Below are 13755 nucleotides of genomic sequence, written 5' to 3' on the forward strand. Positions count from 1 at the left end.
CCCTGATTGCTACTACAGTGGTACCTCGGGTTAAGTACTTAATTCGTTCCTGAGGTCCGTACTTAACCTGAAACTGTTCTTAACCTGAAGCACCACTTTAGCTAATGGGGCCTCCTGCTGCTGCCGCGCCGCTGGAGCACGATTTCTGTTCTCATCCTGAAGCAAAATTCTTAACCTGAAGCACTATTTCTGGGTTAGCGGAGTCTGTAACCTGAAGCATATGTAACCTGAAGCATATGTAACCCGAGCTACCACTGTACATCACTCCATTGCAAAAACAGTTAACAAAGTAGCTGTCTCATAATGCCTGCACACATGCATTGTTAAACTTTTGCCTTTCACTGTGTAGGGACTTAGACTTGTGTATTCAAAGAGGCATCTGGAAAAAGCTTCCAGAAGGATTTTTTCAGCACACTGTAAATACAAAAGCTAACAGCCAGTGTGAGAGCTATAGATCTCCCATTAGCAGCTTGGCAAGAATTCCCCACATCAGCATGATTTGCTTTGTTGTAAGAAACACACTGATGTATCAGCTTTTCAGTTTTAGTGTAGGAAGGTATCGATTTTAAATTCTCTTCAAACCTGACATCTTAATTTAAAAGTAAAGTATGCTTTCACATGCAAGAGGATCATTTACTTAGACCCACCTCCAGTGAGAACATATTTTTTACAGTAGCATGTCATGACACACTCTGCTAGCCTGGGCTGTAAAATGCCGGGATGTTGCTTTTAGTAATACTGTGTACTTATTTATTGGCCGTGTAAAGGCACTTTGTTCAATTAGGTTTATGTAGCACAGTAATTGGTTCCATAGATAATGCGCTGTAGAAGCACAGTGAGGGGGGAAATACCCTATTAGCAGACATCTTGGAAGAGACTGTACTTGTCAGAAGAAAAGCTTTTAGAGAGAGACTGATGATGTAGAGCAAAACTTTAATAGACCCCTGCCTGTTTGGTTAGGTATTCAGTGGGTCAGAGTGGATTGGTGAGGTGTTTCTCTGTGCTCTTAAAAGTCGTTGAGTTACAAGAGAGCTGAAGTCTGTCCCATTCTTCCCAGACTGCAAAAAGTTAGCTAGTTCTTTTGTGTCCTTAACATTATGTAGAAGCTGTTCCAGTTCAGCTGATCATTTGAGGCTTCATAAACTATTGAGTGCTGGGGAATATATTCTGGTGCTCAGCGCACTTCCTCTCCTTCCTCCTGTCGCACACCCGCTTTAATTGTTGCTTTCCTAACATTATGCTATCCCTTCAGCAATCCCTTCAACAAATACGTTGCTGTATTTAGTGCCTTGTCACTTACCCCAATTCTTAGGAGCCCCAACAGAAATTTCCTATTAATTATGGTGATGAAGCTATCCTTTCAAAATGCAATGCAATATTATTTGCTTTATTTCTTAACCATAATTTACAGATCCTTAATGTTTCACATTTTAGGAACAGTCTCTTATTCAATTTCAGAGTCTTGTTGTTTTTAAGCCGTATAAATTAAATGATGTTTATAAGTGCTTTGTGGCTCTTCAAATGCTTATGTCTTGGGTTTCAATATCTCTTCCAATCACAGCTACAGCATGAAAAGGCTGAACTCGAGCAGCATTTAGAACAGGAGCAGGAATTCCAAGTGAACAAATTGATGAAGAAAATTAAAAAACTGGAAAATGATACCATTTCAAAGCAGCTAACTCTGGAGCAGGTAAACGCTATATTACCTATATTTAGGTTTGCCATATGTCAGGAAAATTCCTGAGATGTCCTGGGTGTAAAAATGGCATCAGGGGGATTTTGTCGAATCAGCAAAATGTCAGGGAAAACCCAGATGTATGGCAACATGATGTAAAAAGCAGCAGAAACAACTCCAAAAGCTTAAAATCACTATTTGGGGAGGAGCTCAACAATATGGGTTTGTTCCCCCAAAAAGCTCAGCAACTTTGTGGGTGTCAGGAATTTTACTTTTTGAAATATAGCAACCCTACCCATATTGTATTGCACTTGTGCCAGTGAATTCTTTGAGGCTGACTGAGCTCTGGCAAAAATGTTGGGCATTAAACACTTTTGTGTTGCATCCCATCAAATAGTAATAAACAGGGACAATAAGAAGAAAATCTCATATATCTTATTGCATCAAGGTTAATTGAAGTAAAAGAAATGGCCTCTAGGTGGCAGTTGTTGCCTAATTCAAGTGCCATTGTTTATCTTCCAATTATTTGCTGGTTTACTGCAGGTTTTTAGGATGTTAAGATCTTCCTGTCTACCCTGCCTTTTATTGTCTTCAATATCCATTACAGATATAGCGTTACTGGAGTTGGTCGTGTGTGATGGTCTTTGTGTGTTTTCCCCCCCTTATTTTAATTGCAATTTAAATTGGGAAGGAGACGTCAACACAAGTGTGTGGTTGTTTGTTTGCGTTGTAAGCCAGTTTGTATCCATTTCACCCAAAAAAACAGGTTAAAATATAGCAAAAACAAACACTATTGCAAAGGATTTCTGTAGAATAATAGCAATACACACAGACTTCTGTATAAGAAATCATACCGAGAGTCTAAAACTTGTTTATGTGATGACAACCACATTCTGTTTTAAATTTAAAATGGTTCTGTCATTTAACCTTGGAGTAAGGTCATTGTGTGTGGTGCATTTAGCATATTTTTTGCTGACTTGTTTTAGGTTGTCTTCTGTTTTTAAACCGAAAGCAACTCTCCACTAAGAACTAATTTTATGTTGCAACAAAGAGAGGTTTGTTCCAATGGTTCACATACTAGAATGATTCCTGGTAAATGATACATATTGGCCCAGTTAGCATGCAATGCTAAACTATGGTTATATTTATATGTAAGAGCTGGAACAAACCCCAGACGCAACTCAGACTCATGCACTTCACTCCCTTCCATCTCCTCTTCCCATGCTGACTTAAGAGGAGGACTGTGACATTCTTTACTCTCACTTTCACAGAATCCTGACTTACTGTTGCACAGGAACCAGGAACCATGACTTATAACAACTTCTGGTTAGTTTCAAAGCAAATCAAATTCAAACCAGAGGTTAGGAAGTGGATTTGTCAAGAGTTATAAACCACAATCTCTGGTTCATATGCAACAAGTCAGATTCAGTGAAAGTGAACATCATGTGACTTGCAGTTCCACATTCTGCGAGTTCATCTTCAAATAACTTTGAGGTGCTGAACAGCTTCCATTGATCTAGGAAAAGCAACAAACAAGCTGCTTATGTGGAAACTGTAAATGCATTGCCTTCCAATTTTTTCCAGCATGGCATGCTGAAGTAGCAATTCTGTGCACAAAGGGAGTGTGCAGGTATATTTTGTTTTTATTGACTAGTCTACTGCTGCAGTTTGACTGGTCCCCTGTGGTGTAGGAAATGAACAACAACCGGATTAGCACGCATGGAAATAGAAACGTTTGATAGAAGTGAGAACCATGATCATTCCAAAAATATTCTCTACAGATTTATAACGCTGACAGCCATAGTTGAACAAATGTCAGGTATGTTAGTATTTGTCTTTAGATGTGGAAAAAAATTGATTAAGCCTATTAGCCACATACTGCAGGTTTTAACATTGCCATTTAATTTCTGGAATTAATCCAAAGGCTTTATAAGAGTGCTCTGTGGCATGCTCCCTAATGGAATCTGCATCCCTTTGCAGTAGCACAAGGGAACAATGTGTGCTATGCATTTACATTCCTACCATTCAGCCTGGCTGTAGAGCCATCAGTGTGCGTGATATGCCCAATGGATGTGCAGAACTCGAGCCAGGTATCTAAAATAGCTCCTCTCTGTGGACAATAGCCTGTGGTCCTTCTCCAAGCCCGCAACCTTAGTTCCCCCAGCTTCTAAACCAAGCTGTGCAATTCATTAAAGCACGTAGCTTGCAGTTGCGGCTTCAAAAAGTGTAGTTGTGAAGGGCTGTCTGGATCAGAATTATGGAAGAGGACTGCTGGAGTCTCCGTACCGTCTGCCCAGTTGTAGATTATGTAGATCACAGTGTAGGGGGGAAAGGTGAACGCCACTTGTCATGATACCAATACTGATCCATCCCCACATGCAAGTGTCCAGCCAAGGTTTCTGCTGTTAGTGTGGATGGAGCAGGAAGGGGTCAGAGGTTGACCCAGCATCTGCACCTTGGCAGCACTGTGACCCAAGAAGCTGAAGCACCCTGCTTTTGGGGTGTTTCCTTTTCCTAGGAATCACCTGGCAAGGAGAGCTGGGAGCACCGACCGTATTTTTCGCACCATAGGACGCACTTTTTCCCTCCTAAAAAGCAAGGGAAAATGTGTGTGCGTCCTATGGAGCGAATGCAGGGGGGAGGCAGGCGGGAAAAGCCCCCAAGAGCCGCACACAAGCTCCGTGCGCTCTTGTGGGCTTTTCCACAGGAGGGAGAAGGGACTGCCTGGCCGCATCAGTCCCTTCTCCCACCTCCCAGAAAAGCCAGGAGAATCCGCGATCTCTTTAAAGGGGTTGCGTGGCTTCTGCGGGCTTTCGCGAGAGGTGAGGGAATCCCCCCACCTCCCAGGAAAGCCAGGAGAAGCCGTGCAGCCCTTTTAAAGTGCGCACGGCTTCTGCCAGTTTTGCGGGAGGTGGGGGAATCCCCCCCCCACCTCCCAGAAAAGCCAGGAGAATCCGCGATCTCTTTAAAGGGGTTGCGTGGCTTCTGCAGGCTTTTGGGAGAGGTGAGTGAATCCCCCCATCTCCCAGTAAAGCCAGGAAAGCCCTGCGCAGCGTCTCCCAGCAAGGAGAGGCTACATGGGGCTATGGATTCTTTAGGGGCTAAAGGCACGGGGTAAAGGGGAAGCCAAAACAGCGAGCGGGATCCATCGCGCATGCTGCCTTGGCTTCTTCCATAGTTGCACGCAACCCCTCCGGCAAGGAGAGGCTGCACGGGGCTATGGCTTCTTTAGCCCTGCACAGCGTCTCCCGGCAAGGAGAGAGAGAAAAGGATATTTTTTTTCTTGATTTCCCCCCCTAAAAACTGGGTGCGCCCTATGGTCCGATGCGCCCTATGGTGTGAAAAATACGGTATATGCTGTTGCTTGATGTGTCTTTATAGTTCACTGGCAATCACTACAGTCCCTTCCTTCCCTCCTTCTGTGTGCCATCAGTTTCATGGCCACGTTTTTGTTTTCCTCAGCACATTTGGCAAATCTTTAGACATCTACTTGACAAGCAGATGAAGGCTTTTCAGTAGTCACTTTGAGTGAAAAACTGGTTCTTATTTGAGGTGCCTGGCAACAATCGTAACATCTAGCAGAGGTTTGAGCCCTACCTGCCAGTGATATTCAAGAGGCTGTTGGGCTAGTGGGCTTTGGAGTAAATTCTTTTCACGCTAGAGGAAGATTTGTGCTTGGTAGTAAAAATATGGAGCTGGTTTATGTTCTGGTTCTATCATGAATATTCAGTGTAGCTGAAATACAAGTTTCCATATATGTTTTTTAAAAAATGCCAGCAATCTGTGAAAGCTACAGTCCCATGATGTGATTGGAAGTCATGTGATACAGCATTGGGACGCACTACTGGGTCATGGCTTGATCTGTGATGGATCTCAATACTATATATGGCAAAAAAATAAGAAATTGTCCCCAAGTTCAAATTTGGGTTACATGTAAGTCCTAGATATAAAAACATTCAATACTACTGGGATACAGCAACCTTGCTAAAACTAAGCATGTCTAGATCTGGTTAGTTGAATGGCAGATTTCCTGGGATCCCAGTGTACAAAGCCTTGATGGGATCTAAATGAAATAGAGGAAGACTACTGTTTTGTTTTTGTTTCATTTTAGGAGTAAGATTCAGCAAGTATTTGGCATTATAGTCTCAAGCCCAATGGACTAGATCTCTCAGTTTGTATGGGGCCATTCAGCCTTGCAAAGGGAGGGGAGAGTGTTTCCGGCTTTCGAGGGTGGGTGAAATCAGATGGTGTGGGCTTACTTTTAAAGTTGTGGAGACATGGGGCTGCTTTTTCCTATTTTTTTTAACATAAAGGAAAAGCTTTGTCACCACTTCAAATGGCAGCTTGCTGCCCTCAGAAGCCCTGTAGAATCCCTTTGAAATTTGTGACAGACTGACCACTGGGAACAAAGGTACATCATGGTCAATGGGGACATGCTTTTCCCGTCAAGAATGCTCCTTGGAAATGATGCTATTTTATGATGGAATATTCTTCCTCAGATTTCAAAGGTATGTCACTAGGCTACCCCTTGGTGTAAAGCACTGTACAGTTCATTTTCTGTAATTTCATTTTCTGCAGTATATGGTACCAGAGCAGTTAATCATGAGGAAATCAGAATACAAAATCATTCAGATGGTAGTTTTAATGGAATTACATTCACATTTAGGCTGTTACTCTTCTACCGTGTAGGACTGCTTCCTTTTTAAGGTGGATGCGGTTATTATTTTTTAATAGATGTGGTTTATGACAAGGGTAAGTAAAGGCCATCTAAATATGTTTTCTTTATCATCCATTACTTTGATTACAATTATTTAGTCGTTGATGATTGAAATTACCCCCCCCCCCTCATCTGAAACAGCAGTTCCAAGCTCTCTCTTTTTATCCACAATTTCTTTTTCCTAGCTAAGACGTGAGAAGATAGATCTTGAAAACACCCTAGAACAAGAACAAGAAGCACTAGTGAATCGTCTCTGGAAGAGAATGGATAAACTTGAGGCAGAAAAACGGTCTGTCATGGCTTTCTTTCTGCAGCTTCCTCCCCCCCCCCCCCCAGTTGTGTGGTAAAACTCGAATATTTCACGATACGTTTTAGAGAAAAGAAAGCTATTTAAGTACTAAATAGGAAAGCTACATTTTTTACATGCATTGATGCAAATAGTGTTTTATTGAAGATAAGAACCCTCTTTGGGCATCTGTCTGAACATACCAGGGTTAATTAAAATTATGTAAGGGGTAGAACTATGCACACAAGCCCGCTCCCAATGATGTGTGGCCTCCTCTCTGCCCTTAGCGCTAAGTGTCTTTGAACTGAGTGCTCTTCCAAGCCTCTGCAGCCCCCATACTTGTGGACCTTGGGAGTGAGGCTTGCTTGCGCAGTCAACAAACTTTTAATGTTCACATGTTCAGGCAAATGCTTGAGAAGGACTATAGAGAAGGTTGCTGAGTCATGCAGTAAGGAGCAGAGCGGGATGCTTGTTGGTGCTTATTCACCGGTAGTCATCCTCTGTGTCCTGTGACGAGCTTCGGCTTAATGTTACGAAACTCACTTGAAAACAAAAACATCAATATTCATGTAACAATCCTGACTGGTCTGGATCTTCATAGGAACTGACATTTTACAGCATTCGGTGGATTTCACAGAACTAGTCAAGTCTTTGAGGCTATGAATATTTGTGATGGTGCTGTTGTTAATCTAGTTAATGAAGAGGTTGGAGTGTGATCTCTCTTGGCCTCGTGACAGTTTATTTGATCTTTCAGATCACATGGGGCTGAAAATGCTTTTTATGGCTTGGCTATGTGATGTAGCATGTCATGTGTTCTTTTGCTCCATTTGCTTCAAATGTTTTTTAAGCATGAAGTTCTCATGTACCCATCTGATTTAATGGATGGATTTTTTCTTAAAATACAAAATGAGCAAGAAATTGCTTTTTATATGAGTGATATGTAAAAGGGACTTTAGAACAACATTTTGAATATATTAATGTTGACTTGTCCATTAAGAGCGCGTGAAGACACCAGGTGAATGAAAACGATAGTTTTCAAAGTGGTAACTTAAATAAAGTATTCATCTAGCCATGTTGTAATCTGATTATTTGAATTACCGTCACAAGTATTGGGGAAAATTCAACTAATCCCCTAAATCCTACCACAGAGTTCTGACCAGCTATGAAAGCGTTGTTAAAAAAATAAAATAAAACAAATAAAGCTTATAACTTGGCATAAGATACCACCTCAGCAAGTATTGACTACAAGAATGAAGGTATAGCTGCTAATTGCAATATATTTACCATCCATCATGTATCAGGAAATACGTTATTCAGATTTAGTATCTGCCATGAACTAACTAGGTGGCCTTGGGCATTTGCCGTCCTTGTCTTTCAGCAACAGACCTCCATCCTGCAATATGATGGTGATAACAATAATTAGATTAAGTATCAGAAGCACCTTGAACATTCTGAAACGCTAGAAAAAAAATTGGTAGTGATGACTACTACATCCGTTGTAGCAGCAATGTGGACCCTGACATCTTAAATATATCATTAAAACGTCACTCTTCTCCCATCAGCTTTGTTGCATTTATAGGATCAATGCTGAGTGGTATTTTTACTTTTTGCACAGAGCCAGAAATGGGGGGGGGGGGGGGAGTTCAGTCAGGTTTTTAAACCATTGTTAAAAGTAGCCTATACTGAAGTCTTTAAACCTATTAGAGATTCTGTAGAATTTGTCTGTTGCCTTCTCTATTGTCTGTTAATGGAAGAATACAAAAAGTGATGGCTCATTTCCTTACATTTCTGTAAGGAAGTTTTGATACTGTATTTGCAGTTTGTTGAATTGGCAAAGCAAAGACTCCACATTAGGTAAAAGTATGGGCTGACAAACCATGGTTTGTCATTAAGTCCCCATTCCCTCAATGCTTTAGACAACTCCCATGATCCCTGGTTGAAGCTGAATGGTTCACTGTGGCCCATGCAGTGAACAACACACCATGTTAATTTTTCAGGAAATGAGTTTACCAGAAAGAATGCTGATAATTTCAAACCACCTTGCTGTTTATCTGTTGGTGTGATATTACAAAGAATTGAAGCAGAATGTACCAGTTGGCAAGTTTGATGCCAGAAGATAAAATCTCATTTATCTTAATTTCAGAATTCTGCAGGAGAAATTAGACCAGCCTGTTTCTGCTCCTCCATCTCCAAGGGACATATCAATGGAGATAGACTCTCCAGAGAATATGATGCGGCATATCAGGTTTCTAAAGAATGAAGTAGAGAGGTTAAAGAAACAACTTAGAGCTGCACAGTTACAGCGTAAGTCCTGTTTGCCTTGGCTGTGTGGTCTTACTCATAATGCTGAGATGTGCTTTTCATGAACCGTCTCCTTTTCAAGTTGACATTAATAACTCAAGGACCAAGTCAAAAATACAGTAATTCGTTTGTAGTATGCTAAACCATTTTCTTTTGCTCCACTTGGGTAGCTGAACAAATTTTAGTTGGACAAATCCTTTTGGCAGAACTGAAACAATTTTGTTACAAAGTTACATGTGATCTTATACATTTGAATATGTCATCTTTGCTAAAATGCTATCATACTGCTTTGCTTTGCCTTCAGTAAATATACAGTAGACCGCTAGTTTGATTGCAGTGCTATAGTGAAAACATATTGGACAGTATCCAGTGAAATATACACCCCATTTGCACCCTAAATCTGTTCTGGGGGTTCCCCAACCCCCTGGTGACAAGGAGAATTTCCATTGTTCAAGCAGAAATTCTTGTGGTGGCAGAAGCACTTTAGTTGAACACCACCCTTAGGTTCTTCCAGAATCGGCCCTACCATTTTGCAGGGTGAGGCACCCTCAGTGCTGGGGAAAGGGGTAAAAAGCAGCTTCTTCTTGAGTTATTTATTTGATTTCATTTATCAATCACTTCCCGTCAAATAGCTCAAAGGGATTTCATAATGAAAAGGGGGGGGGGAATGATGAAGACAGTTTAAAACTATCTTATATATACAAACAATCAAAAACATTTCCATGTGTAAAAAGTTAAAACAGTTTCAGCTGCCAGTCTGTTCAGAGTCATTAGGTGGAATGGGGTGTGCCCAGTTTTGTCCTTCGGCCAGCAAGCTGTTTGGGGCCATCCCTGGGTCCTGCAACTGCCTAGGAGCGTAATCTAAGATCTCTGGTCATGCAACCCACATGCCTTTTGCGCTACATCATCATAGCCTTCAAGGAACAAGTGTGGACATCTTATGGAGAAACACTGTCTTGTGCATTTAATGTGCACACATGGTGACTAATAGTCCATAAATAACAATAAATAAGTGACCTATTGTGTAGAATTGCTATCCCCCCCCCCAGAACAACAGGCAGTTCATTGCTTTTGACAGAGCCTTGAATTTTATTTTGTATTGGCCTCATCCTTGCGATATCTGAATTTAAGCAAATAGCTGTTCTTTAAAGTGAGATTTAACTGTGTGTGTCTATGGGTTTGGGGTTGTTTTTTTAAGGGCGATATCCATTGTTGGTCATAGTTGGAACAGACCTAGTGAAATCAGTGGACTTAAAGTATAAACTCTAAGTATGACTTTGTTGGATATCACCCATTGAATCTGATACCCAGAAGAATGTTTTTATTATTATTACTCCCAATTTTGGTTTCTCATCTGCATTTTGTGGGGAGAACAGAGACTAAGTGTGCACAAATGAAGGCTTATATCAGTGTTATTGTGTTTAGAGATGGGATTGGGGCGGAGGCTAAAATCTGCCCAGGACCTTATCTCAGATTTAATATGAACAATAGTTTAATGTTCTGATTTCCTTTGGGTGGAGTGGGGAAGAACTGTGCAAACAGTTGCCAGTTCTCACTGCTCTTGGATGCCTGTGTAGTCATCTTGATGAATGTGATACCCCTGTTTTGTCCTTTAATTCTTACTCTCATATTTTTAATTTAAAATCTAATAAAGCACTTTGGAATAGCAGTGGATTTTTTTCAGCTTTGCTTTCTGGGGAATAATGTTTTGAATAATATATTCTTACCATTTGGAGGAGAAAGTATGTTGTATACTGAGACCTTGTATGCAAGTTCAGAAAATTAATATTCTTCATCCCTTAAAGGAGATGACATTAATCTCTCTGTACTTGTCGGTCTCTTCTATGCATTGCCTTTACTGTGCTTAAAAGTGGGAACAAGGGCTCTGAGTAATAGCTGTGGCCTGATTTATTGCCACGAGGGTGGATCTTGGTTTTGCTCTTCATCTTCTGAACATTCCGTTCTTGTCCTTGAGTGACCTGATGAACAAGTGAAGCTCTGCGTGCGTGGATGTGGTTGATTTATCATTGCATGTGCCACCAAAAGCAATCATAGAAAGATCCTAACTAACAGAAGAGCTGCAAAAAGTACAGGAGGTCTTTGGAAGCTGCTGTAATTTCAGAATGGTCCAAATGACCTAGGAGAGAGTTCTGTTGTACCCTTGACCTGTCTGTGGGCAGTTGATGGGCCACCATGAGAACAAACTACCATTTGCCTCTAGTGGCTTTTCTCAAGGTGTGAGACTGAGGAAGAAGGAAGCTCTCCCAGGTGCGAGCTGTGAGGATTCACTTCTCTGTATGTGGACTGAAAATTAAAGATCTCATGGAGTGCTATATATACACAATTTTGTGCTTTATTTTATTATTTTATTTCTCTTCTTCCTTTTCTCTTTCCTCTCCCTCCTTTATTTTTCTTTTTATGTTGTTATTTTGACTAGTGATTTTATTTATCATATGTTGAAAATTCTTAATAAAATGGATTTATAAGAACAAACTGCCATGGGCCTGACCAATAGGGCTCTTCTTATCTCTGTCATCAAATTTCGGCTGGGACTTTTAATTTTACTTGAATGCCTTCTTGCCTTTCCTTTCTGGCTCAGGAGCCTTTTCTCTGGGGTTCCTCCCCACAACATTGTTGCCCCATGCCTCCTCTCAATGTGGCACAGGTCTTCTGATCTTGTTTCCGCATCATGGTGGTAATATGCAATGGGGGCCATTTATGCAGTCAAACAGAGCCAGTGGGGCATAGTCATCATGGTTTTAAACATTTATACACAGCCTTTCCATAAAAGATGCCCCTAGGATTGTACTGAACAGTAGAGGCTTCATCATGAAACTTGCTGGGTGGGCCTTGGGCCATTCAGTGTATTTGAAGCTAACCTTTCGCACAGTTATTATTAGTTTATTATTTATTAAATTTGTATACCGCCCTTCATCCAAACATCCCAAGGCGGTTCACAACAGAAAAAAATAAAAAAATGTGAATACAAAATACATAAAAGAACAAAAACAGACAAAACCAATAGCCCCCCTCACTTTCAGTGAGTATACTTTGATGACAACCAACTTTGGATACAGGCCAGCCCATCCAGGATGCTGATGGTCCCTCTTACCTCCCCATAAGACACAGAAGCGTCACTAATATTGTTAGCAGTGAACCAGAATTAAAGGTTGGGGGGATGTTTATATGCTGGTGAGGATAATGATGATTTCCCCCTTTCATGTCTCTGTAACACACCACAACATCTTGCTAGTTATTTTTTAATAATTTAATAATTTTAAATATTAGGCACTATTTCTAGCAACGAACCAAAATTCTGGTATAGGGAGGAGGGGTCAAGCCATCAACTAGTTAGTTACTAGCTATCTACTCTTTGTGTGAAAACAATTTGGGTGAAATCCCAGGGGGAGAGGGAGTCAACAAATGCAAATAGATAAATCATGCCTTGTGCGCTTGGGGATTTCTGTGTGAAAGAGTTTCAAGGTTTTAAATTATCCTTTTAAAAGGGTAATACATTTTAAATGATGTCTCGATCCAAACAGTTCTTCTCATTAATGTAGTAATGGCAAACCACTGCTGTCCAGCAGGCAGCAGTCTCTCCAAAATTAAAGCTTCTGGCTGAATGCCTGGTTCTAATTTCATCACTTCTTCCAAGTGGAGAGTCTTTCTGTACTGTTGCTTGAAAATGGAGCAACAGATCTAGTTCGGACTATCATTTTAACCCAGAATGGGAAGCCTGTGGCCCTCCAGATGCTGTGGGACTCCAGCTCCTATTAGACCCAGCTAGTATGGCCAGTGGTCAGCAATGGTGGGAGTTGTAGTCCATAACATCTGGAGGGCCACAGATTCCTATCATTGACCTAACCCATCATTTAATGGTTGCAAATAAGCCTGCATGACCAAAAAGACCAAAAACTTCCATTTTCCCTTTACAATAAACTCTGCATCTCTGCTACGTATGAACTTGTCAAATGGGGGTCAGATTGGATCAAATCAATCCACATTCTCATCACTTGGCAAAGGCAAGATCTGAACTCTAAACATCTACCTGTATTTGGCTATGCCTCCAGAACAAAACGTGAGTTTAGTAATAAAAAGGCTGATCAAATTTTTGATTCTTCAGATTCAGAGAAGATGGCACAGTATTTGGAGGAAGAACGCCACATGAGAGAAGAGAACTTAAGGCTCCAAAGAAAATTACAGAGAGAGATGGAGCGAAGAGAAGCCTTGTGCAGACAGCTGTCAGAAAGTGAATCGAGTTTGGAAATGGATGATGAGAGGTTTGTGTTGCCCATATATTTAGGTGCTGCAGTAAGAAATCAAAAGCAGTCTAAAAACCAGGTTTCTAAAAATGGTACTGCCATAAAAATGACTTCCCTTGTCAAGTTTTCCCCCTCTATCATGTATTGGACACTGTCCCTTATGTCCCATATTATTACCCTGTGCATTTCCCTCCACGTCAGCCGACTTGGTGGAGCTGGGGAGGGAAGAGACACAGCGTAATGATACTGGGAGACAAGGTGAGTTGTAATTAGCTGTCGGGGGGAGCGTTGTGACACAAGTCTGATGTTTTGGGCCATCTGTCCAGTGTAGGGATAACTTAGCAAATGATATATATATAATCAAAGTAACAGTTGAGCCATTCAAGCCAGAGCATAACAAGATTTGAGCTTCCAAAAACTGACCACTCTTCTCAGTTCCTTTTGAGTAGTGACTTCACGGTGCACCTCCTGGCAGCCAGGTCATTTGTGAAGTTAGCTAGTCTGTGTTGAGGAT

The 13755-nt window shown here is 41.1% G+C and overlaps 1 protein-coding gene across 1 annotated transcript in view; it reads left to right on the top strand.

Moving 5' to 3' along the window:
- The window catches only part of CCDC6 (coiled-coil domain containing 6), a 37026-nt gene that overhangs the window by 18343 nt on the left and 4928 nt on the right, over positions 1–13755 (top strand). The window contains exons 3-6 of the mRNA XM_083440097.1: positions 1562–1690; positions 6578–6681; positions 8822–8982; positions 13103–13259. Of these exons, the coding sequence (XP_083296223.1) occupies positions 1562–1690; positions 6578–6681; positions 8822–8982; positions 13103–13259 (551 nt within the window). The remainder of the gene's footprint in view (positions 1–1561; positions 1691–6577; positions 6682–8821; positions 8983–13102; positions 13260–13755) is intronic.

This window comes from Podarcis tiliguerta (genome assembly GCF_965153285.1).
Source record: "Podarcis tiliguerta genome assembly, chromosome: 5".
Lineage (NCBI taxonomy): Eukaryota > Metazoa > Chordata > Lepidosauria > Squamata > Lacertidae > Podarcis > Podarcis tiliguerta.